At 42.7% G+C, this 24,051-nt stretch overlaps 1 protein-coding gene across 3 annotated transcripts in view; it reads left to right on the forward strand.

The window, feature by feature from the left end:
- The window catches only part of LOC129867249 (protein strawberry notch homolog 2-like), a 113,461-nt gene that overhangs the window by 41,049 nt on the left and 48,361 nt on the right, over positions 1-24,051 (forward strand). For all 3 annotated transcript variants that reach the window (XM_055940529.1, XM_055940528.1, XM_055940530.1), the window contains one exon: positions 9,944-10,052. In XM_055940529.1, coding sequence (XP_055796504.1) covers positions 9,944-10,052 — 109 coding nt within the window. The remainder of the gene's footprint in view (positions 1-9,943; positions 10,053-24,051) is intronic.

A 24,051-nucleotide genomic window follows, 5' to 3' on the forward strand; every position in this document is an offset into this window, starting at 1 on the left:
GGCTGCAGTGAAGGAGAGCCCGCAGGTTTTGGTAGGGGGCCGTGTCAGTGGCACTGTATTGTCCTCAAAGCGGGCAAAAAAGTTGTTTAGCCTGTCTGGGAGCAAGACATCCTGGTCCGCGACGGGGCTGGTTTTCTTTTTGTAATCCGTGATTGACTGTAGACCCTGCCACATACCTCTTGTGTCTGAGCTGTTGAATTGCGACTCGATTTTGTCTCTGTACTGGGACTTAGCCTGTTTGATTGCCTTGCGGAGAGAATAGCTACACTGTTTGTATTCGGTCATGCTTCCGGTCACCTTGCCCTGGTTAAAAGCAGTGGTTCGCGCTTTCAGTTTCACGCGAATGCTGCCGTCAATCCACGGTTTCTGGTTTGGGAATGTTTTAATCGTTGCTGTGGGTACGACATCGTCAATGCACTTCCTAATGAACTCGCTCACCGAATCAGCATATTCGTCAATATTGTTGTTGGACGCAATGCGGAACATATTCCAATCCGCGTGATCGAAGCAGTCTTGAAGCGTGGAATCAGATTGGTCGGACCAGCGTTGAACAGACCTGAGCGCGGGAGCTTGTTGTTTTAGTTTCTGTTTGTAGGCTGGAATCAACAAAATGGAGTCGTGGTCAGCTTTTCCGAAAGGGGGGCGGGGGAGGGCCTTACATGCGTCGCGGAAATTAGTATAACCATGAGCTAGGGTATTTCCAGCCCTGGTAGCACAATCGATGTGCTGATAGAATTTAGGGAGTTTTGTTTTTAGATTAGCCTTGTTAAAATCCCCAGCTACGATGAATGCAGCCTCAGGGTGTGTGGTTTCCAGTTTACAAAGAGTCAGATAAAGTTCGTTCAGGGCCATCGATGTGTCTGCTTGGGGGGGAATATATACGGCTGTGATTATGATCGAAGAGAATTCCCTTGGTAGATAATGCGGTCGACATTTGATTGTGAGGAGTTCTAGATCAGGTGAACAGAATGACTTGAGTTCCTGTGTGTTGTTATGATGATCACACCACGTCTCGTTAATCATAAGGCATACCCCCCCGCCCCTCTTCTTACCAGAAAGATGTTTGTTTCTGTCGGCGCGATGCATGAAGAAACCAGCTGGCTGCACCGACTCCGTTAGCGTCTCTTGAGTTAGCCATGTTTCCGTGAAGCAGAGCACGTTGCAATCCCTGATGTCTCTCTGGAATGCTACCCGTGCTGGGATTTCATCAACCTTATTGTCAAGAGACTGGACTTTGGCGAGTAGTATGCTAGGGAGTGGAGCGCGATGTGCCCGTCTCCGAAGCCTGACCAAGAGACCGCTACGTTTGCCCCTTTTACGGCGTCGCATAGGGTCCCCGGCTGGGATCAGATCCATTGTATTGGGTGGAAGGCAAAACACTGGATCCGTTTCGGGAAAGTCATATTCCTGGTTATAACGATGGTGAGTTGACGTTAATCGTATATTCAGTAGTTCCTCCCGACTGTATGTAATGAAACCTAAGATTACCTGGGGTACCGATGTAAGAAATAACACATAAAAAAACAAAATACTGCATATTTTCCAAGGAACGCGAAGCGAGGCGGCCATCTCGGTCGGCGCCATCTTTACACCAATAAATATTGGTTGCATGTACATGTGTGTATATATTTTGTTTGAATGTCCAAAGGTGTTTGTGCTCCACTGGTTTCTCTTGTGGCATCAGGTCACAAATCTTTATTTAAGAAAATACAAAGTGTTGGTATTCCTGATTCCATATATGATCATGAGTCAAATAATGCCTGATGAGAGCACAATCAGGAATACCAAAACTTCTTAAATGAAAACACACAATTACTCAACAACACAAAAATACAGTGCAACATGCGTGTGAAATCAATATGTAAACATGTCTTGACCTATGCTATGTTTTCTTACAAAGATAAAAATTAGCGTGTGTGTGGCCTTTGTGCACATTTGTGGCCTGCTGGAGGTCATTTTGCAGGGCTCTGGCAGTGCTCCTCCTGCTCAAAGACGGAGGTAGCGGTCCTCCTGCTGGGTTGTTGCCCTCCTACGGCCTCCTCCACGTCTCCTGATGTACTGGGCTGTCTCCTGCTAGCGCCTCCATGCTCTGGACACTACGCTGACAGACACAGCAAACCTTCTTGCCACAGCTCGCATTGATGTGCCATCCTGGATGAGCTGCACTACCTGAGCCACTTGTGTGGGTTGTAGACTCCGTCTCATGCTACCACTAGAGTGAGAGCACCGCCAGCATTCAAAAGTGACCAAAACATCAGCCAGGAAGCATAGGAACTGAGAAGTGGTCTGTGGTCACCACCTGCAGAATCACTCCTTTTATTGGGGGTGTCTTGCTAATTGCCTATAATTTCCACCTTTTGTCTATTCCATTTGCACAACAGCATGTGCAATTTATTGTCAATCAGTGTTGCTTCCTAAGTGGACAGTTTGATTTCACAGAAGTGTGATTGACTTGGAGTTACATTGTGTTGTTTAAGTGTTCCCTTTATTTTTTTGAGCAGTGTATTACAAAAGTAGTTTGAAATGTTTTGGCAAAGTTTACACGTAACTATTGAGATATTTTGTAGTGACGTTGCGCAAATTGGAAACTGTTTTTTTTTCTTGATCAAACGCGCCAAATAAATGGACATTTTGTATAAATATGGACGGAATTAATTGAACAAAAGAACCATTTGTGATGTTTATGGGACATATTGGAGTGCCAACAAAAGAAGCTCGTCAAAGGTAAGGCATGATTTATATTTTATTTTTGCGTTTTGTGTTGTGCCTGCAGGGTTGAAATAGGCTACACTCTCTTTGTTTACTGTTGCGCTATCATCAGATAATAGCATCTTCTGCTTTCGCCGAAAAGCCTTTTTGAAATCTGACATGTTGGCTGGATTCACAACGAGTGTTGCTTTAATTTGCTATCTTACATGTGTGATTTAATGAAAGTTTGATTTTTATAGTAATATTTTTGAATTTGGCGCGCTACATTTTTCTGGATTTTGAGGGACGCTACCGTCCCACATATCCCAGAGAGGTTAACATACATCTTGAATAACGTTCCATTCGGAGAATTACATTGACCTCAGTTGAGCGATGGAACGGAGCTGCCTCTCACGTGAACGTGCGTGTTCAATGTGTGGTCACCTCATGGCAGTGGTCAATCATTCCTGACTTCTTCGGCCCCCCTTCACATTAGTCATCAGACAAAGTTCTATTGACTGTTGACATCTAGTGGAAGTCGTAGGAAGTGAAAACCCATCCATATCTCGCTGTAATTTCAATGGGAGCTTGGTTGAAAATCTACCAGCCTCAGAAAAAAATCCAAACAGGAAGTGGAACTTCTCAGGTTTTTGCCTGCCATATGAGTTCTGTTGTACTCACAGACATAATTCAAACAGTTTTAGAAACGTCAGAGTGTTTTCTATCCAGTACTAATAATAATATGCATATATTAGCAACTATGATTTTGGCCAACACGTTTACTCTGGGCACCTCTGTGCACCTTTCATCCAACTACTCAATACTTCCCCTGCAGCCATAAGAAGTTAACTGACTTGCCTAGTTAAATAAAGGTAAAATTAAAATAAATATAGAGCTGGCTCTATCTGTTTGCTGAAATGGGTGCGACAGGGCGAAGTTCGTAATGTTGCAAGAGCACTTTCACCAGTTGCTGAAACCACCTATTCTTCTAATCAACTGAGAATGGGTGCATATCCACAGCTATAAACATACAAACAGATCACCGCCCATTTTGAATCGCTCTTGTAATTTATTTGGCCCAGTCCGAATCGGCTGCGAAGGGCTGCTTTAATGAAGAGGTGGTAGGAATACTGGGGTGATGTCGGCGTAAATGTGTCAACATGTTTGAGGTGTTGGCAGCTGCATATGCTCATCTCGTTAAGCAGTGGCAACATACTCTATCTGTTCATCGTCAGTGTAATCTACAGGAAAGCCAAAATGTTCCCAAACTGGAGATTTAAACGATGACGGGGAATCCTCCTGGTTCATCGTTCTCGCCATCATACAGAACTCGTTCAAATCAAATGTTATTTGTCTTATGCTTTGTAAACAACAGGTGCAAACTTTCTGAAGACACTGTATATTCCCTTTTGTGAGACTGGAGCCGTTTCGTCTATCCAGCTGTTCCCTTCTCTGTGTAGCCTGCTGCTACAGGTAACTGCCAAAATAAAGGAAATGCCTGCAAGTGTCTTAATAGGGTGTTGGGGTACCACGAGCTTCCAGAACAGCATTAATGCACCATGGCATAGATTCTACAAGTGTCTTGAACTTCCTGTGTGAACGCACCCCATTTGTGTCCCTAATTTTCTCAACTGTTTTCTTTATTTTAACAGTTACCTGTAGAATGGACTGAGATCGCTTGAGTCGCGAAAAAAATTAAATAAATCAGTATGATACAATTTCATGTGTACAACATAAAGACGTGTCACTATACTGAGAGCTTTGCAATTTCTAAAAGGACATTTTGGAGCCTTTGTTCATGTTTTTTCGGGGACCCCATATAGGGTTGGGTGGGATCCCAATCTTCATATCGTCCTTCTCCCATCCTGTGATTTACGGTATTGGGGCGCCAAAAAAAGGCAAAGTCCATTCGGCGTCTATTTCCAGAAAGCTAACAAAAACTAGCACTGGTAATAGCAAATTTCCATGGAGGTTACTAGCTAAATATGCTAACGAGCACAAACGGGGGGGAAAAACATTGCAAAGACAGACAATCCAGGAGCTACCGAAATGTCATTTTTGGTGAGTTTGGACATTTACAAGTGAATGTAGAACCAGGAACAGTTATAGCCCTTGGTGCACTCCAGACCTGACTGCCCTTGACCAGCACAAAAACATCCTGTGGCGTATTGCATTAGTATCGAATAGCCCCCGCGATATGCAACTTTTCAGGGAAGTTAGGAACCAATATACACAGGCAGTTAGGAAAGCAAAGGCTAGCTTTTTCAAACAGAAATTTGCATCCTGTATCACAAACTCAAAAGTTTTGGGACACCGTAAAGTCCATGGAGAATAAGAACACCTCCTCCCAGCTGCCCACTGCACTGAGGCTAGGAAACACTGTTACCATCGATAAATCCAAGATAATTGAGAATTTCAATGAGCATTTTTCTACGGCTGGCCATGCTTTCCACCTGGCTACCCCTACCCCGGTCAACAGCCATGCACCGCCCACAGCAACTTGCCCAAGCCTCCCCATTTCTCCTTCACCCAAATCCAGATAGCTGATGTTCTGAAAGAGCTGCAAAGTCTGGACCCCTACAAATCAGCCGTAATTGTTGCAACCCCTATTACCAGTCTGTTCAACCTCTCTTTCGTATCGTCTGAGATCCCCAAAGATTGGAAAGCTGGCGCTGTCATTCCCCTCTTCAAAGGGGGAAACACTCCCGACCCAAACCCAATCCTACCCTGCCTTTCTAAGGTCTTCAAAAGCCAAGTTAACCTGTTGAGGCTAGGAGGTGCTGTTGTCACTATTTATGGAAATCGTGTAATTTTTGAAGCGGCTTCCTACTAAATTCTTGATCGTACAATATGCATATTATTATTATTATTATTGGATAGAAAACAGTCTCTAGTTTCTATAGCCGTTGAAATTTTGGCTCTGAGTGGAACAGAACTCATTCTACAGCAATTTCCCTGACATGGAGTCAGATTTCACACATTTTGGCCCCTGATCTGGAGTCAGTTTTAAGGCCACTGTTATTCCTATGAGTATACGGACACTGCTTACGTCTTCCCCTGGATGCCTTTACGTGATGACGATTTGAATGGTATCGATTGCGCAATCACAGCCCCTATAAAACAAAAACACGTGTAGGTAGGAACTCTTTTCCAGGTGCGTCAGGCGCGCGGAGGACACCGACCTACTCTTTTTCCAAGCATTAGTGTAGCCAGTTATATTTCTCCGGTCATGTTTCTACTCGTTATAGGAGTTAAAAACATCATAAGGTAGTTAATTTAAACCGTTTTATAGCAATTTATATCCGTTTAGTGCGATTTTGAGACATTTATTTCTGAGACACTGTGAATCTCTGGGCACGGTTCCAGTTCATGCCGAACGCAATGGGCATTTCTACATGGCAAGAGGACAGCTTTCGACCAAAAGACGATTAGACCCAAGAAAGGATTCTTTGCCCAAGATTCTGATGGAAGAACAGCTCAAAGTAGGAACAATTCATTATGATAAATCGTGTTTCTGTCGAGAAATGTTAATCGCTTATGACGCCATCTTGCTAGACGTAGCTTCGCTTGGCGCAAACTGTATTGAAAAGTAAGGATAATTTAAAAAATGTAAATCAGCGATTGTATTAAGAATTAAATTGTCTATCAATCGCTGTCCACCCTATATTTTTTAGTCACGTTTATGAGTATTTATGTATACGACTAGATCACTGTCTAATATGGCGCACGACATTGTCTGACCAGCTGGGCAACTTTTGTCATTGTCTAACCATGATTTTGGTGGCTAAATATGCACATTTTCGAACAAACTGTATATGTATGTTGTAATGTGATGTTACAGGAGTGTCATCTGAAGAATTCTGAGAAGGTTAGTGAAAAAATTAATATATTTTGGCGATGTTTACGTTATCGCTCTCTTTGGCTAGAATCAATGCTCTGGTAACGTTTGCATATGTGGTATGCTAATATAACGATTTATTGTGTTTTCGCTGTAAGACACTTAGAAAATCTGAAATATTGTCTGTATTCACAGGATCTGTGTCTTTCGATTAGTGTATGCTGTGTATTTTTACGAAATGTTTGATGATTAGTAATTAGGTAAACATGTTGCTCTATATATTTATTCTAGTCCATTTGTGACGGTGGGTGCAATTGTAAACTATGACATCTACCTGAAATATGCAAATTTTTCTAACAAAACCTATCCTATACCATAAATATGTTATCAGACTGTCATCTGATGAGTTTTTTTCTTGGTTAGTGGCTATCAATATCTTAGTTTAGCCGAATTGGTGATAGCTACTAGTGTTGGTGGACAAATAAAAGATGGTGTCTTATGCTAATGAGTTTAGCTAATAGATTTATATCTTTACATATTGTGTCTTCCCTGTAAAACATTTTAAAAATCGGACATGTTGGCTGGATTCACACGATCTGTGTCTTTCATTAGCTGTATTGGACTTTAATGTGTGAAAGTTAAATATTTAAAAAAAATATATATATATATATTTCGCGCTCTGCCTTTTCAGTGGAATGTGGGGGGGTGTGCCGCTAGCGGCACCCCAGTCCTAGACAGGTTAACAAACAGATCACCGCCCATTTTGAATCCCACCGTACCTTCTCCACTATGCAATCTGGTTTCCGAGCTGGTCATGGGTGCATCTCAGCCACGCTCAAGGTCCTAAAGGATATTGTAACCACCATCGATAAGAGACAATACTGTGCAGCTGTATTCATCGACCTGGCCAAGGCTTTCGACTCTGTCAATCACCACATTCTTATCGGCAGACTACACAGCCTTGGTTTCTCAAATGACTTCCTCGCCTGGTTCAACAACTACTTCTCTGATAGAGTTCAGTGTGTCAAATCGGAGGGCCTGTTGTCCGGACCTCTGGCAGTCTCTATGGGGATGCCACAGGGTTCAATTTTCGGGCCGACTCTTTTCTCTGTATACATCAATGATGTCGCTCTTGCTGCTGGTGATTCTCTGATCCACCTCTACGCAGACGACACCATTCGGTATACTTCTGGATCTTCTTTGGACACTGTGTTAACTAACTTCCAGACGGGCTTCAATGCCATACAATTCTCCTTCTGTGGTCTCCAACTACTCTTAAATGCAAGTAAAACTAAATGCATGCTCTTCAACCGATCGCTGCCCGCACCTGCCCGCCCGTCCAGCATCATTACTCTGGACGGTTCTGACTTGGAATATGTGGACAAATACCTAGGTGTCTGGTTAGACTGTAAACTCTCCTTCCAGACTCACGTTAAGCATCTCCAATCCAAAATTAAATCTAGAATCGGCGTCCTATTTCACAACAAAGCATCCTTCACTCATGCTGCCAAACATACCCTCGTAAAACTGACTATCCCGCCAATCCTTGACTTCGGCTATGTCATTTCCAAAATAGCCCCCAACACTCTACTCAGCAAATTGGATGTTGTCTATCACAGTGCCATCTGTTTTGTCACCAAAGCCCCATATACTACCCACCACTGCGACCTGTATGCTCTCGTTGGCTTCATATTCGTTGCCAAACGCACTAGCTCCAGGTCATCTATAAGTCTTTGCTAGGTAAAGCCCCGCCTTAGCTCACTGGTCACCATAGCAGCACCCACCCGTAGCACGTGCTCCAGCAGGTATTTTTCACTGGTCATCCACAAAGCCGACACCTCCTTTGCCGCCTTTCCTTCCAGTTCTCTGCTGCCAATGACAGGAACGAATGGCAAAAATCACTGAAGCTGGAGACTCATATCTCCCTCACTATTTTTAAGCACCAGCTGTCAGAGCAGCTTACAGATCGCTGCACCTGTACATAGCCCATCTTGCACCCCAGTATCTCTACTTGCGCATTCATCTTCTGCACATCTATCACTCCAGTGTTTAATTGCTAAATTGTAATTATTTCGCCACTATGGTCTATTTATTACCTTACCTCCCTCATCTTACCTCATTTGCACACACTGTATATAGACCTTTTCTATTGTGTTATTGACTGTATGTTTGTTTTTTCCATGTGTAACTCTGTGTTTGTGTCGCACTGCTTTGCTTTATATTGACCAGGTCGCAGTTGTAAATGAGAACTTGTTCTCAACTAGCCTCCCTGGTTAAATCAAGGTGAAATAACACAATGTGAACGAGAGACATTGTTCAAATTAACAAAGTTTTGATTCATGCTTGTCTGAAGGAAGAGCCGCACTGGTTCTGGAGCAGCATGTGTACATGCTGCACACACACACACACACACACACACACACACACACACACACACACACACACACACACACACACACACACACACACACACACACACACTGTGTGTAGTCTGGAGTCGCTAAGGTAACAGGCGTGCCTGCTCTGCTTGGAGAAGAGGATTGGGGGGAGCAGACAGGCAAAGAATGGAGAGGAGAAAAAAACGGAAGGAAATCAAAATAGCAGTGGCAAACACGGCCGAAAGTGAACACTATAGTTAAACTTAGGGGTCGCGTTAACGCAGAATTCAGTTTTTCACAAAGAAAAAAGAATGCACCAGATTTATTTTTAATTTTTTTGTAAACCCAGATCTAAAATGCTTCTTATTGTAATTTCAGTTGCACTTCTCCACTCGGATCAGAATTCATCAGGAGACCGTGCTCTGACTGATGTATAGCTACTTTAATCTGGTACTTTTTTCTCCAGTAAGATGCAAGATTAACTTCAAGCGAAAACTTAGGAATTGTAGCTGGCTACATTCTTTAAATATATATAAATATGATGGCCATGCATAATTTTTGTTAAAAGTACTTTGCTTTTTCATTGTAAACTCATTTACTTGTGTGACTGCCAGCCAAATAGCAAAGCACTTCTGTTAAGGTGTCTGAACTTTTCTATAACATGCCATTTACATCACAAATTCTTTAGGATAATGACTCATTTGGTTGAATAGCTTGTGTTATGACTCCACAGTTTGTACAGGTTGTATTCCACTTTGTGTGCATGTTGACTTTATTTATTCCCTTTATCCTCTCAATATTCTTGCTCTTAGTTATGTCTTTGTTGGGCTAGTATGAGACGGTTGTTTTTCCAACCATGCCAAAATCTCACTGCGTTCTAGTTTCCTTTGTTTAAATAAATTCCAAACGCCTTCTGATTCAACTTCGGCCCACCTAATGATGACTAGGGAGTTCCCTTGTGAAACCTGCTATCCACAGCGCTCTGCTCTCGATCTCTCAGTACATCTCATTAAGCTGCCTTACCTCTGACCTTTTTCAGGCAATACCACTTGAATGCTCCCATGCCCGATATGCACATGGACATGTTCAGCCATTCAGGATTCCATGACGATTTCCTCAACCTCCCCAGGAACGGAGAATTCCCTCAGGTAAGATCTCCCTATATCACGCTCCCTCTGTCCCCCTCTGTCTCGCTCTCTGTCTCTGATCCTGTCTTCAATGTTGCATGGTTGGTTATTCCTGGCTGCAGAAACTGATTAAAACGTTGTGTCTGACACTGTCCACGCTACCTGCTCCTTTTCCTGTGAAGGCTTGTTATTAATTAGCCACTCATTTTTCTGGGCTTTAGTTGTTGCCATCAGGTTCTATTCACTCTGTCACTCTGATGAAAATGGCTGCTCTCATTGCACTTTTGAGGAACACTTGTGGGGGGGTTTTCGGGGAGTTTTTGCATGGAGGAATTTTATCTCTTGCTTTCTTCCTCAATATTTGCTTGTTGAGTTTATGCACCACCGATCACCCGGGGGCTTTTGGGACAGGGAATTTCCCCCCTATGTTTATATTTAGCATCCTATGGGCTATATTTATTTTGTATTGCCCACTTATACACACTTTGTGTCAACCCAGGCAATTCCACTTCTCTTCATATGGAAAATTAATCCCTCCCCTGGCCTCCAGTGACTGAGATTAGCCTTAACAACACAGACCATTGACTTTTCATCTGGGCTTGTTTGTATGGAGGTTGTGTGTTATGGTATTAACTCATTGGGCTCCAGTAGCTGTGGGTAAAGGAGAGCAGTGATGTGTTAATGAAGAGCCAGTCAGTATGCCTCTCACATCCGGCCTGTCCTGTATCAGGTGGCTGGCGAGTGTTCAGTGGTTGGGGGTATGCATATTTACTTTATGAAGAGCCTCTTACCCAAGTGTGGCACATGCCAAGTGCTCACAGATGCCTGGGAGGAGTGAATGCCCTAAATCAAATTTATTTATATAGCCCTTCTTACATCAGCTGATATCTCAAAGTGCTGTACAGAAACGCAGCCTAAAACCCCAAACAGCAAGCAATGCAGGTATAGAAGCACGGTGGCTAGGAAAAACTCCCTAGAAAGGCCACAACCTAGGAAGAAACATAGAGAGGAATCAGGCTATGAGGGGTGGCCAGTCCTCTTCTGGCTGTGCCGGGTGGAGATTATAACAGAACATGGCCAAGATGTTCAAATGTTCATAAATGACCAGCATGGTCAAATAATAATAATCACAGTAGTTGTCGAGGATGCAGCAAGTCAGCACCTCAGGAGTAAATGTCAGTTGGCTTTTCATAGCCGATCATTAAGAGTATCTCTACCGCTCCTGCTGTCTCTAGAGAGTTGAAAACAGCAGGTCTGGGACAGGTAGCACGTCCGGTGAACAGGTCAGGGTTCCATAGCCGCAGGCAGAACAGTTTAAACTGGAGCAGCAGCACGGCCAGGTGGACTGGGGACAGCAAGGAGTCATCATGCCAGGTAGTCCTGAGGCATGGTCCTAGGGCTCAGGTCCTCCGAGAGAGAGAAAGAAAGAGAGAGAGAGCATACTTAAATTCACACAGGACACCGGATAAGACAGGAGAAGTACTCCAGATATAACAAACTGACCCTAGCCCCCCCGACACATAAACTACTGCAGCATAAATACTGGAGGCTGAGACAGGAGGGGTCAGGAGACACTGTGGCCCCATCCGATGATACCCCCGGACAGGGCCAAACAGGAAGGATATAACCCCACCCACTTTGCCAAAGCACAGCCCCCACACCACTAGAGGGATATCTTCAACCACCAACTTACCATCCTGAGACAAGGTCGAGTATAGCCCACAAAGATCTCTGCCACGGCACAACACAAGGGGGGGCGCCAAACCAGACAGTAAGATCACTTCAGTGACTCAACCCACTCAAGTAACGCACCCCTCCTAGGGACGGCATGAAAGAGCGCCAGTAAGCCAGTGACTCAGCCCCTGTAATAGGGTTAGAGGCAGAGAATCCCAGTGGAGAGGCAGAGACAGCAAGGGTGGTTCGTTGCTCCAGAGCCTTTCCGTTCACCTTCACACTCCTGGGCCAGACTACACTCAATCATATGACCCACTGAAGAGATGAGTCTTCAGTAAAGTCTCTCACATGGATAGGCAGACCATTCCATAAAAACAGAGCTCTATAGGAGAAAGCCCTGCCTCCAGCTGTTTGCTTAGAAATTCTAGGGACAATTAGGAGGCCTGCGTCTTGTGACCGTAGCGTACGTGTAGGTATGTACGGCAGGACCAAATCGGAAAGATAGGTAGGAGCAAGCCCATGTAATGCTTTGTAGGTTATCAGGAAAACCTTGAAATCAGCCCTTGCCTTAACAGGAAGCCAGTCTAGGGAGGCTAGCACTGGAGTAATATGATAAAATGTTTTGGTTCTAGTCATGATTCTAGCAGCCGTATTTAGCACTAACTGAAGTTTATTTTGTGCTTTATCCAGGTAGCCGGAAAGTAGAGCATTGCAGTATTCTAACCTAGAAGTAACAAACGCATGTATACATTTTTCTGCATCATTTTTGGACAAAGTTTCAGATTTTTGCAATGTTACGTAGATGGAAAAAAGCTGTCCTTGAAACAGTCTTGATATGTTCGTCAAAAGAGAGATCAGGGTCCAGAGTAACGCCGAGGTCCTTCACAGTTTTATTTGAGACGACTTTACAACCATCAAGATTAGTTTTCAGATTCAACAGAAGATCTCTTTGTTTCTTGGGACCTAGAACAAGCATCTCTGTTTTGTCTGAGTTTAAAAGTAGAACGTTTGCAGTCAACCACTTCCTACGTCTGAAACACAGGCTTCTGGCGAAGGCAATTTTGGGGCTTCACCATATTTCATTGAAATGTACAGCTGTGTGTCATTCGCTTAGCAGTGAAAGTTAATATTATGTTTTCGAATGACATCCCCAAGAGGTAAAATATATAGTGAAAACAATAGTGGTCCTAAAACGGAACCTTGAGGAACACCAAAATCTACAGTTGATTTGTCAGAGGACAAACCATTCACAGAGACAAACTGATATCTTTCCGACAGATAAGATCTAAACCAGGCCAGAACTTGTCCGTGTAGACCAATTTGGGTTTCCAATCTCTCCAAAAGAATGTGGTGATCGATGTTATCAAAGGCAGCACTAAGGTCTAGGAGCACGAGGACATATGCAGAGCCTCGGTCTGACGCCATTAAAAGGTAATTTACCACCTTCACAAGTGCAGTCTCAGTGCTATGATGGGGTCTAAAACCAGACTGAAGCGTTTCGTATACATTGTTTGTCTTCAGGAAAGCAGTGAGTTGCTGCGCAACAGCTTTTTCTAAAAATTGAGAGGAATGGAAGATTCGATATAGGCCGATAGTTTTCATATTTTCTGGGTCAAGGTGTGGCTTTTTCAAGAGGCTTTTTTACTGCCACTTTTAGTGAGTTTGGTACACATCCGATGCATAGAGAGCCGTTTATTATGTTCAACATAGGAGGGCCAAGCACAGGAACCAGCTCTTTCAGTAGTTTAGTTGGAATAGGGTCCAACAGCTGCCTGGCACTGCCCAGCTGTGTGGTGTAGACTAAAATGGGTGCTGCACACACTGTACAGAGCTACACACACACACACACCGACCCACCGGTGTCATATGACACAAACATACCTCTGAAATGTCCGTTTTGCTTTGTAGACACATGAATGAGTGTAGGTGCCCTGTGATTTTATTCAGATTACAGCATGATATTCAGATGGGCATTTTATCAGAACAAAGATAGCAGCTTGTCTTTGTCATATAGGACCAATGTTACGTTATGCGTTCAGTGTGGTATTTCATAGGGGATTTTGCTAGTTTTTCATGTAGCTTTTTTTCTTCTTGACAAGCAGTGTGATATTTAGACTGGCATTTCTAGTTGTCTGAATTACTGTCTCGAACTCAACCCACAAATAATATACAGTTCTTTCAGAAAGTATTCAGACCCCTTGACTTTTTCCACATTTTGTTAGGTTTCAACCTTATTCTAAAATTGATACAATTATATTTTTTCCTCATCACACAATAACCTGTTTGGTTTGTCATTATGGGGTTTCGGACATTTTTGCTAATTTATAAAAAATGTAAAACTGAAATATCACTTTTACGTAAGTATTCAGACCATTTACTCAGTACTTTGTTGAAGCACCTTTGGCAGCAATTACAGCCTCAAGTCTTCTTGTGTATGACGCTACAAACATGACACATGTATTTGGGGAGTTTCTCCTATTTTTCTCTGCAGATCCTCTCAAGCTCTATCAGGTTGGATGGGGAGCGTTGCTGCACAGCTATTTTCAGGTCTCCAGAGATGTTTGATCGGGTTCAAGTCCGGTCTCTGGCTTGGCCACTCACGGACATTGAGACTTGTCCCAAAGCCACTCCTGCTTTGTCTTGGCTGTGTGCTTAGGGTCGTTGTCCTGTTGGAAGGTGAACGTTCGCCCCAGTCTGAGGTCCTGAGCGCTCTGGGACAGGTTTTCATCACAGCTCTCTCAGTACTTTGCTCCGTTCATCTTTGCAGTGGAAAAACATCCCCCGACCACCATGCTTCTCCCCTGCCTGAAACCGCAGGGCTCTCCAGAGGATGGTGAGGTCTGGCCAACGTATCACCGGGGGCAGACTGCCTGCCCTCCTGGACACCTACAGCACCCGACAGCCAAAAAGATCATCAAGGATATCATCCAACCGAGCCACGGCCTGTTCAACCCGCTATTCTCCAGAAGGTGAGGTCAGTACAGGTGTATCAAAGCTGGGACCGTAAGACTGAAAAACAGCGTTTGGAGGTGTGTCGGGTCATTGTCCTGTTGAAAAACAAATGATTGTCCCAATAAGCACAAACCCGAAGGGATGGCGTATCGCTGCAGAATGCTGTGGTAGCCATGCTGGTGAAGTCTGCCTTGAATTCTAAATAAATCACAGACTCTGTCACCAGCAAAGCACTATCAAGGTGGGAACCACACTTTGCGTCTCATAAAGACACGGCGGTTGGAACCAAAAATCGCAAATTTGTACTCATCAGACAAAAGGACAGATTTCCAACGGTCTAATGTCCATTGCTCGTGTTTTTTGACCCAGGCAAGTCTCCTCTTCTTATTGGTGTCCTTTTAGTAGTGGTTTATTTGCAGCAATTCGACCATGAAGGCCTGATTCACGCAGTCTCCTCTGAACAGTTGATGTTGATGTGTCTGTTACTTGAACTCTGAAGAATTTGTGGCAGCTTCATTAAATAGTAACTGCAAAACACCAGTCTCAACGTCAACAGTGAAGAGGTGACTCCAGGGATGCAAAGAAAAAGCCATATCTCAGACTGGCCAATAAAAAGAAAAGATTAAGATCGGCAAAAGAACACAGACACTGGACGGAGGAACTCTGCCTAGAAGGCCAGAATCCCGGAGTCACCTCTTCACTGTTGACGTTGAGACTGGTGTTTTGCAGGTAAATCAAATCAAATTTATTTATATAGTCCTTCTTACATTAGCTGATATCTCAAAGTGCTGTACAGAAACTCAGCCTAAAACCCCAAACAGCAAGCAATGCAGGTGTAGAAGCTGCCAGTTGAGGACTTGTGAGGCGTCTGTTTCTCAAACTAGACACTCTAATATACTTGTCCTCTTGCTCAGTTGTGCACCGGGGCCTCCCACTCCTCTTTCTATTCTGTTTAGAGCCAGTTTGCACTGTTCTGTGAAGGGAGTAGCCCACAGCGTTGTACAAGATCTTCAGTTTCTTGGCAATTTCTCGCATGGAATAGTCTTCATTTCTCAGAACAAGAATAGACTGACGAGTTACAGAAAAGTTATTGGTTTCATTTTGAGCCTGTAATCGAACCCACAAATGCCAATGCTCCAGATACTCAACTAGTCTAAAGAAGGACAGTTTTATTGCTTCTTTAATCAGAACAACAGATTTCAGCTGTGCTAACATAATTTCAAAAGGGTTTTCTAATGATCAATTAACCTTTTAAAATTATAAACTTGGATTAGCTAACACAACGTGCCATTTAAACACAGGAGTGATGGTTGCTGATAATGGCCTCTGTACGCCTATGTAGATATTCCATAAAAAAATCAGCTGTTTACAGCTACAATAGTCATTTACAACATTAACAATGGCTACACTGTATTTCTGATCAATTTGATGTTATTTTAATGTACAAAAAAATTGCTTTTCTTTCAAAACAAGGAAATTCCTAAGTGACCCCAAACCTTTGAACGGTACTGTATATACAAAAGTATGTGGACACCCCTTCAAATTCGTTGATTTGGCTATTTCAGCAACACCCGTTGCTGACAGGTGTGTAAAATCGAGCACACAGCCATGCTGTCTCCATAGACGTAGAATGGCCTCTGAAGAGCTCAGTGAATTTCAACGTGTCTTTCAACGTGCCAGGATGCCACCTTTCCAACAGGTCATTATGTCATTTATGCCCTGCTAGAGCTGCCCGTGTCAACTTTAAATGACGTGATTGTGAATTGGGAGTGTCTAGGAGCAACAACACTACCACACTGTGACACAAGCTCACAGAACGGAACCTCCGAAGCACGTAGTGTCAAAATCGTCTATCCTCGGTTGCAACACTCACTACCGAGTTCCAAACTGCCTCTGGAAGCAACGTCAGCACATTAACTATTCGTCAGGATATGGGTTTCCATGGCCCAGCAGCCGCATAGAAGCCTAAGATCACCATGTTCCCACAGGGGGACCAGGGTTCAATTCCCATGGGGGGACCAGGATGAATATGTATGAACTTTCCAATTTGTAAGTCGCTCTGGATAAGAGCGTCTGCTAAATGACTTAAAATGTAAATGTAAAATGTGCAGTGCCAAGCGTCTTCTGGAGTGGTGTAAAGCTCGCTGCCATTAGACTCTGGAGCAGTGGAAACGAGTTCTCAAGAGTGACAAATAACTCTTCACCATCTGACAGTCCAACGGACAAATCTGGGTTTGGCGGATGCCAGGAGAATGCTACTTGCCTGAATGCATAGTGCCAACTGTAAAGTTTGGTAGAGGAGGAATAATGTTCTGTGGCTGTTATACGTTGTTCGGTCTAGGCTCCTTAATTCCAGGTAAGGGAAATCTTAACAGCGTACAATAACATTCTAGACGATTCTGTGCTTCCTACTTTGTGCCAACAGTTTGGGGAAGTACTTTTCCTTTCATCATGACAAGGTCCATGCAGAAATGGTTTTTGAAATCTTTCTGGATGAACTTGACTGGCCTGCACAGAGCCCTGACCTCAACCCTATCGAATACCTTTGGGATGAGTTGGAATGCCGACTGCGAGCCAAGCCTAATCACCAACGCCAGTGCCTGACCTCACAAATGCTGTTGTGGCTAAATTGAAACAAGTCCCCACAACAATGTTCCACCATCTAGTGGAAAGCTTTCCCAGAAGAGTATAGACTGTTATAGCAGTGAAGGAGGGACCAACTCCATATTAATGCACATGATTTTGGAATTAGATGTATGACGAGCAGGTGTCTACATACTTTTGGTCATGTAACGGCTCTATCCACATTTATTTTTATTTCAAAGTTTTATCTATCTATCTGAAGGCTAAACTACTACCTAGCCATCCACATGAATGCTATACTACTAATACCTATCCACATGAAGGCTATACTACTACTATCTAACTATCCACATGAAGGCTATACTACTACTTTATATCTCTCCACATGAAGGCTATACTACTAATACTATCTATCCACATGAAGGCTATACTACTACTATCTAAACTCAGCAACAACAAAAAACGGCCCTTTTTCAGGACTCTGTCTTTCAAAGAGAATTCTTAAAAATCCAAATAACTTCACAAATCTTCATTGTAAAGGGTTTAAACACTGTTTCCCATGCTTGTTCAATGAACCATAAACAATGAATGAATATGCACCTGTGTAACGGTCGTTAAGACACTAACAGCTCACAGACGGTAGACACTAAAGAGGCCTTTCTACGGACTCTGAAAAACACCAAAAGAAAGATGCCCAAGGGCCCTGCTCATCTGTGTGAATGTGCCTTAGGCATGCTGCAAGGAGGCATGAGGACTGCAGATGTGGCCAGGGCAATAATTTGCTATGTCCGTACTGTCAGATGCCAAAGACAGCGCTACAAGGAGACAAGACGGACAGCTGATCATCCTCGCAGTGGCAGACCACGTGTAACAACACCTGCACAGGATCGGTACATCCAAACATCACCCCTATGGGAAGGGTACAGGATGGCAACAACAACTGCCTGAGTTACACCAGGAACGCACAATCCCTCCATCAGTGCTCAGACTGTCTGGAATAGGCTGAGAGAGGCTGGACTGAGGGCTTGTCGGCCTGTTGTAAGGCAGGTCCTCACCAGACATCACCGGCAACAACGTCGACTATGGGCACAAACCCACCGTCGCTGGACCAGACAGGACTGGCAAAGTGCTCTTAACTGACGAGTCGCGGTTTTGTCTCACCAGGGGTGATGGTCGGATTTGCGTTTATTGTCAAAGGAATGAGCATTGGAATGAGCATTGTCAAAGGAATGAGGTGGAGGGTTTGTCATGGTCTGGGGCGGAGTGTCACAGCATCATCAGACTGAGCTTGTTGTCATTTCAGGCAATCTCAATGCTGTGCGTTACAGGGAAGACATCCTCCCTCATGTGGTACCCTTCCTGCAGGCTCATCCTGACATGACCCTCCAGCATGACAATGCCACCACCATGACAATGCCACTGCTCGTTCTGTGCGTGATTTCCTGCAAGACAGGAATGTCAATGTTCTGCCATGGCCAGCGAAGAGCCCGGATCTCAATCCCATTGAGCACGTCTGGGAGCTGTTGGATCGGAGGGTGAGGGCTAGGGGCATTCCCCCCAGAAATGTCTGGGAACTTGTAGGTGCCTTGAGTGGGGTAACATCTCACAGCAAGAACTGGCCAATCTGGTGCAGTCCATGAGGAGGAGATGCACTGCAGTACTTAATGCAGGTGGTGGCCACACCAGATACACAACAGATACTACTATTCAACTCAGTTGTTGAATCTTGTTATGTTCATACACATATTTACACATGTTAAGTTTGCTGTAAATAAACTCAGTTGACAGTGAGAGGACGTTTCTTTTTTTGCTGAGTTCATCTCTCCACATGAAGGTTATACTACTATCTATGTCTCCACATGAAGGTTATCCTACTATCTATCTATCCACATGAAGGCTATACTACTACTATCTATCTCTCCACATGAAGGTTATACTACTACTATCTATCTCTCCACATGAAGGCTATACTACTACTATCTATCTCTCCACATGAAGGTTATACTACTATCTATCTCTCCACATGAAGGTTATACTACTATCTATCTCTCCACATGAAGGTTATCCTACTATCTATCTCTCCACATGAAGGCTATACTACTACTATCTATCTCTCCACATGATGGTTATACTACTATCTATGTCTCCACATGAAGGTTATCCTACTATCTATCTCTCCACATGAAGGTTATACTACTATCTATCTCTCCACATGAAGGTTATACTACTATCTATCTCTCCACATGAAGGTTATACTACTATCTATCTCTCCACGTGAAGGCTATACTACTTCTACCTATCCAAATGAAGGCTATACTACTATCTATTTATCCACATGAAGGCTATACTACTACTATCTATCCAAATGAAGGCTATACTACTATCTATCTATCCACATGAAGGCTTTACTACTTCTGCCTAGCCACATGGAGGCTATACTACTATCGATCTATCCACATGAAGACTATACTACTATCTATCTATCCACATGAAGGCTATACTACTACTATCTCTCTATCCACATGAAGTCTATACTTCTTTCTCTCTCCACATGAAGTCTATATTACTATCTATCCACATGAAGGCTATACTACTGCTATCTATCCATCCACATGAAGGTTTTACTACTATTTTTCTATTCACATGAAGTCTATACTACTATCTATCTCCACATGAAGGCTATACTACTATCTATCTCCACATGAAGGCTATACTACTTTCTCTCTCGACATGAAGGCTATACCCCTACTATCTATCTCTCCACTTGAAGGATATACTATTATCTATCCACATGAAGGCTGTACTACTATCTTTCTATCCAGATTAAGGCTCTACTACTATCTATCTCTCCACATGAAGGCTATACTACCTGCTCTCTCCACATGAAGGCTATATTAATCAAATCAAATTTATTTATATAGCCCTTCTTACATCAGCTGATATCTCAAAGTGCTGTACAGAAACCCAGCCAAATACCCACTCTCCACATGAAGGTTATACTACTACTTCTACCTATCCACATGAAGGCTTTACTACTGTCTCTCTCCACATGAAGGCTATACTATCTCTCTCCACATGAAGGCTTTACTACTATCTCTCTCCACATGGAGGCTTTACTACTATCTCTCTCTACATGAAGGCTTAACTACTATCTGTCCATATGAAGGCTGGACTACTATCTATCTCTCCACATGAAGGCTATACTACTACTATCTATCCACATGAAGACTATACTTATATCTATCCACATGAAGGCTATACTACTACTATCTGTCCACATAAAGGCTATACTACTACTATCTATGTCTCCACATGAAGGCTATACTACTACTATCTATGTCTCCACATGAAGGCTATACTACTACTATCTATGTCTCCACATCAAGGCTATACTACTACTATCTATGTCTCCACATCAAGGCTATACTACTACTATCTATCCACATGAAGGCTATACTACTACTATCTATCCACATGAAGGCTATACTACTACTATCTATCCACATGAAGACTATACTTATATCTATCCACATGAAGGCTATACTACTACTATCTGTCTCCACATGAATGCTATACTACTACTATCTATCTCTCCACATGAAGGCTATACTACTATCCGTCTATCCACATGAAGGCTATACTGCTACTATCTATCAACATGATGGCTACACTACTATCTCTCCACATGAAGGCTATACTACTACTATCTATCCACATGAAGACTATACTTATATCTATCCACATGAAGGCTATACTACTACTATCTATGTCTCCACATCAAGGCTATACTACTACTATCTATCCACATGAAGGCTATACTACTACTATCTATCCACATGAAGGCTATACTACTACTATCTATCCACATGAAGACTATACTTATATCTATCCACATGAAGGCTATACTACTGCTATCTGTCTCCACATGAATGCTATACTACTACTATCTATCTCTCCACATGAAGGCTATACTACTATCCGTCTATCCACATGAAGGCTATACTGCTACTATCTATCAACATGATGGCTACACTACTATCTCTCCACATGAAGGCTATACTACTACTATCCACATGAAGGCTATACTACTACTATATATCTACATGAAGGCCATACTACTATCTATCTATATATCCACATGAAGGCTATACTACTACTATCTATCCACATGAAGGCTATATTACTCAAATCTGTCCACATGAAGGCTATACTACTACTATCTGTCCACATGAATGCTATTCTACTATCTCTCCACATGACGGTTATACTACTATCTCTCTCCGCATGAAGGCTATACTATTACTATCTATCTCTCCACTTGAAGGCTTTACTACTATCTTTCTATCCAGATTAAGGCTCTACTACTATCTATTTCTCCACATGAAGGCTATACTACTTTCTCTCTCCACATGAAGGCTATATTACTATTTATCTCCACATGAAGGCTATACTACTATCTATCTCCACATGAAGGCTATACTACTATCTATCTCCACATGAAGGATATTCTACTTTCTCCACATGAAGGCTTTACTACTATCTCACTCCACATGAAGGCTTTACTACTATCTCTCTCCCTGTGAAGGCTATACTACTACTATCTACCCATCCACATGCAGGTTTTACTACTATCTCTCTCCACATGAAGGCTTTACTACTATCTCTCTCCACATGAAGGCTATACTACTATCCGTCCATATGAAAGCTGGACTACTATCTATCTCTCCACATGAAGGCTATACTGCTACTATCTCTATCTATCTATCCACATGAAGGCTATACTACGATCTATCTCTTCACATGAAGGCTATACTACTATCCGTCCATATGAAACCTGGACTACTATCTATCTCTCCACATGAAGGCTATACTGCTACTATCTCCTATCTATCCACATGAAGGCTATACTACTATCCGTCCACATGAAGGCTGGACTGCTATCTATCTTTCCACATGAAGGCTATACTGCTGCTATTTATCCACATGAAGGCTTTAATACTCTCTCTCTCTCCACATGTAGGCTATACTGTTACTTTCTATCTATCCACATGAAGGCTATACTACTATCTGTCCACATGAAGGCTGGACTGCTATCTATCTCTCCACATGAAGGCTATACTAATATCCATCCACATTATGGCTGATCCACTATCTATCCACTTAAAGGCTATACGACTATCTATCTATCCACATGAAGGCTGTGCTACTATCTATCTATCCGTACACATGAAGGCTATACTACTACTATCTATCTCTCCACATGAATGCTATACTACTACTATCTATCTCTACACATGAATGCTATTCTACTATCTCTCCACATGAAGGCTATACTATTACTATCTATCTCTCCACATGAAGGCTATACTACTATCTATCTCTCCACTTGAAGGCTATACTACTATCTATCTCTCCACTTGAAGGCTATACTATTATCTATCCACATAAAGGCTGTACTACTATCTTTCTATCCTCATGAGGACTATACTACTTTCTCTCTTCACATGAAGGCTATATTACTATACTATACTGCTATATATCCATGTGAAGACTATACTACTATATATCTCTCCACGTGAAGGCTATACTACTTTCTCTCTCCACATGAAGGCTATATTACTATTTATCTCTCCACATGAAGGCTATACTACTATCTATCTTTCCACATGAAGGCTATTCTACGTTCTCTCCACATGAAGGCTATACCACTACTTCTACCTATCCACATGAAGTCTATACTACTATCTCGCCACATGAAGGCTATGCTACTACTAGCTCGCCACATGAAGGCAATGCTACTACTAGCTATCTATCCACATGAAGGCTATACTGCTACTATCTACCTATCCACATGAATGTTTTACTACTATCTCTCGCCACATGAAGGCCATACTACTATCTATCTCTCCACATGAAGGCTATACTACTATCTATCTCCACATGAAGGCTATACTACTTTCTCTCTCCACGTGAAGGCTTTACTACTATCTCTCCACATGAAGGCTATACTACTATATCTCTCCACGTGAAGGCTTTACTACTACTTCTACCTATCCACATGAAGGCTTTACTACTATCTCTCTCCACATGAAGGCTTTACTATTATCTCTCTCCACATGAAGGCTATACTACTATCTCTCTCCACGTGAAGGCTATACTACTTTCTCTCTCCACATGAAGGCTATATTACTCTCTCCACATCAAGGCTATACTGCTATATATCCATGTGAAGGCTATACTACTATCTATTTCCACATGAAGGCTATACTACTTTATCTCTCCATGTGAAGGCTATATTACTACTTCTACCTATCCACATGAAGTCTATACTACTATCTATCTCGCCACATGAAGGCTATGCTCCTACTATCTATCTATCCACATGAAGGCTATACTACTACTATCTACCTATCCACATGAAGGCTTTACTACTTTCTCTCTCCATGTGAAGGCTATACTACTACTTCTACCTATCCACATGAAGGCTTTACTACTTTCTCTCTCCACATGAAGGCTATACTACTACTATCTCGCCACATGAAGGCTATGCTACTACGATCTATCCATCCACATGAAGGCTATACTACTACTATCGATCTCTCCACATGAAGGCTTTACTACTATCTCTCTCTCCACATGAAGGCTATACTACTATCTCTATCTCCACATAAAGGCTATATTGCTACTATCTAACCACATCAAGCTTTTTTACAACTATCTATCTATCCACCTGAAGGCCATACTACTATCTATCTGTCCACATGAAGGCTGGACTACTATCTATCTCTCCGCATGAAGGCTATACTGCTAC

The sequence above is a fragment of the Salvelinus fontinalis genome, chromosome 12, assembly GCF_029448725.1.
Source record: "Salvelinus fontinalis isolate EN_2023a chromosome 12, ASM2944872v1, whole genome shotgun sequence".
NCBI lineage: Eukaryota > Metazoa > Chordata > Actinopteri > Salmoniformes > Salmonidae > Salvelinus > Salvelinus fontinalis.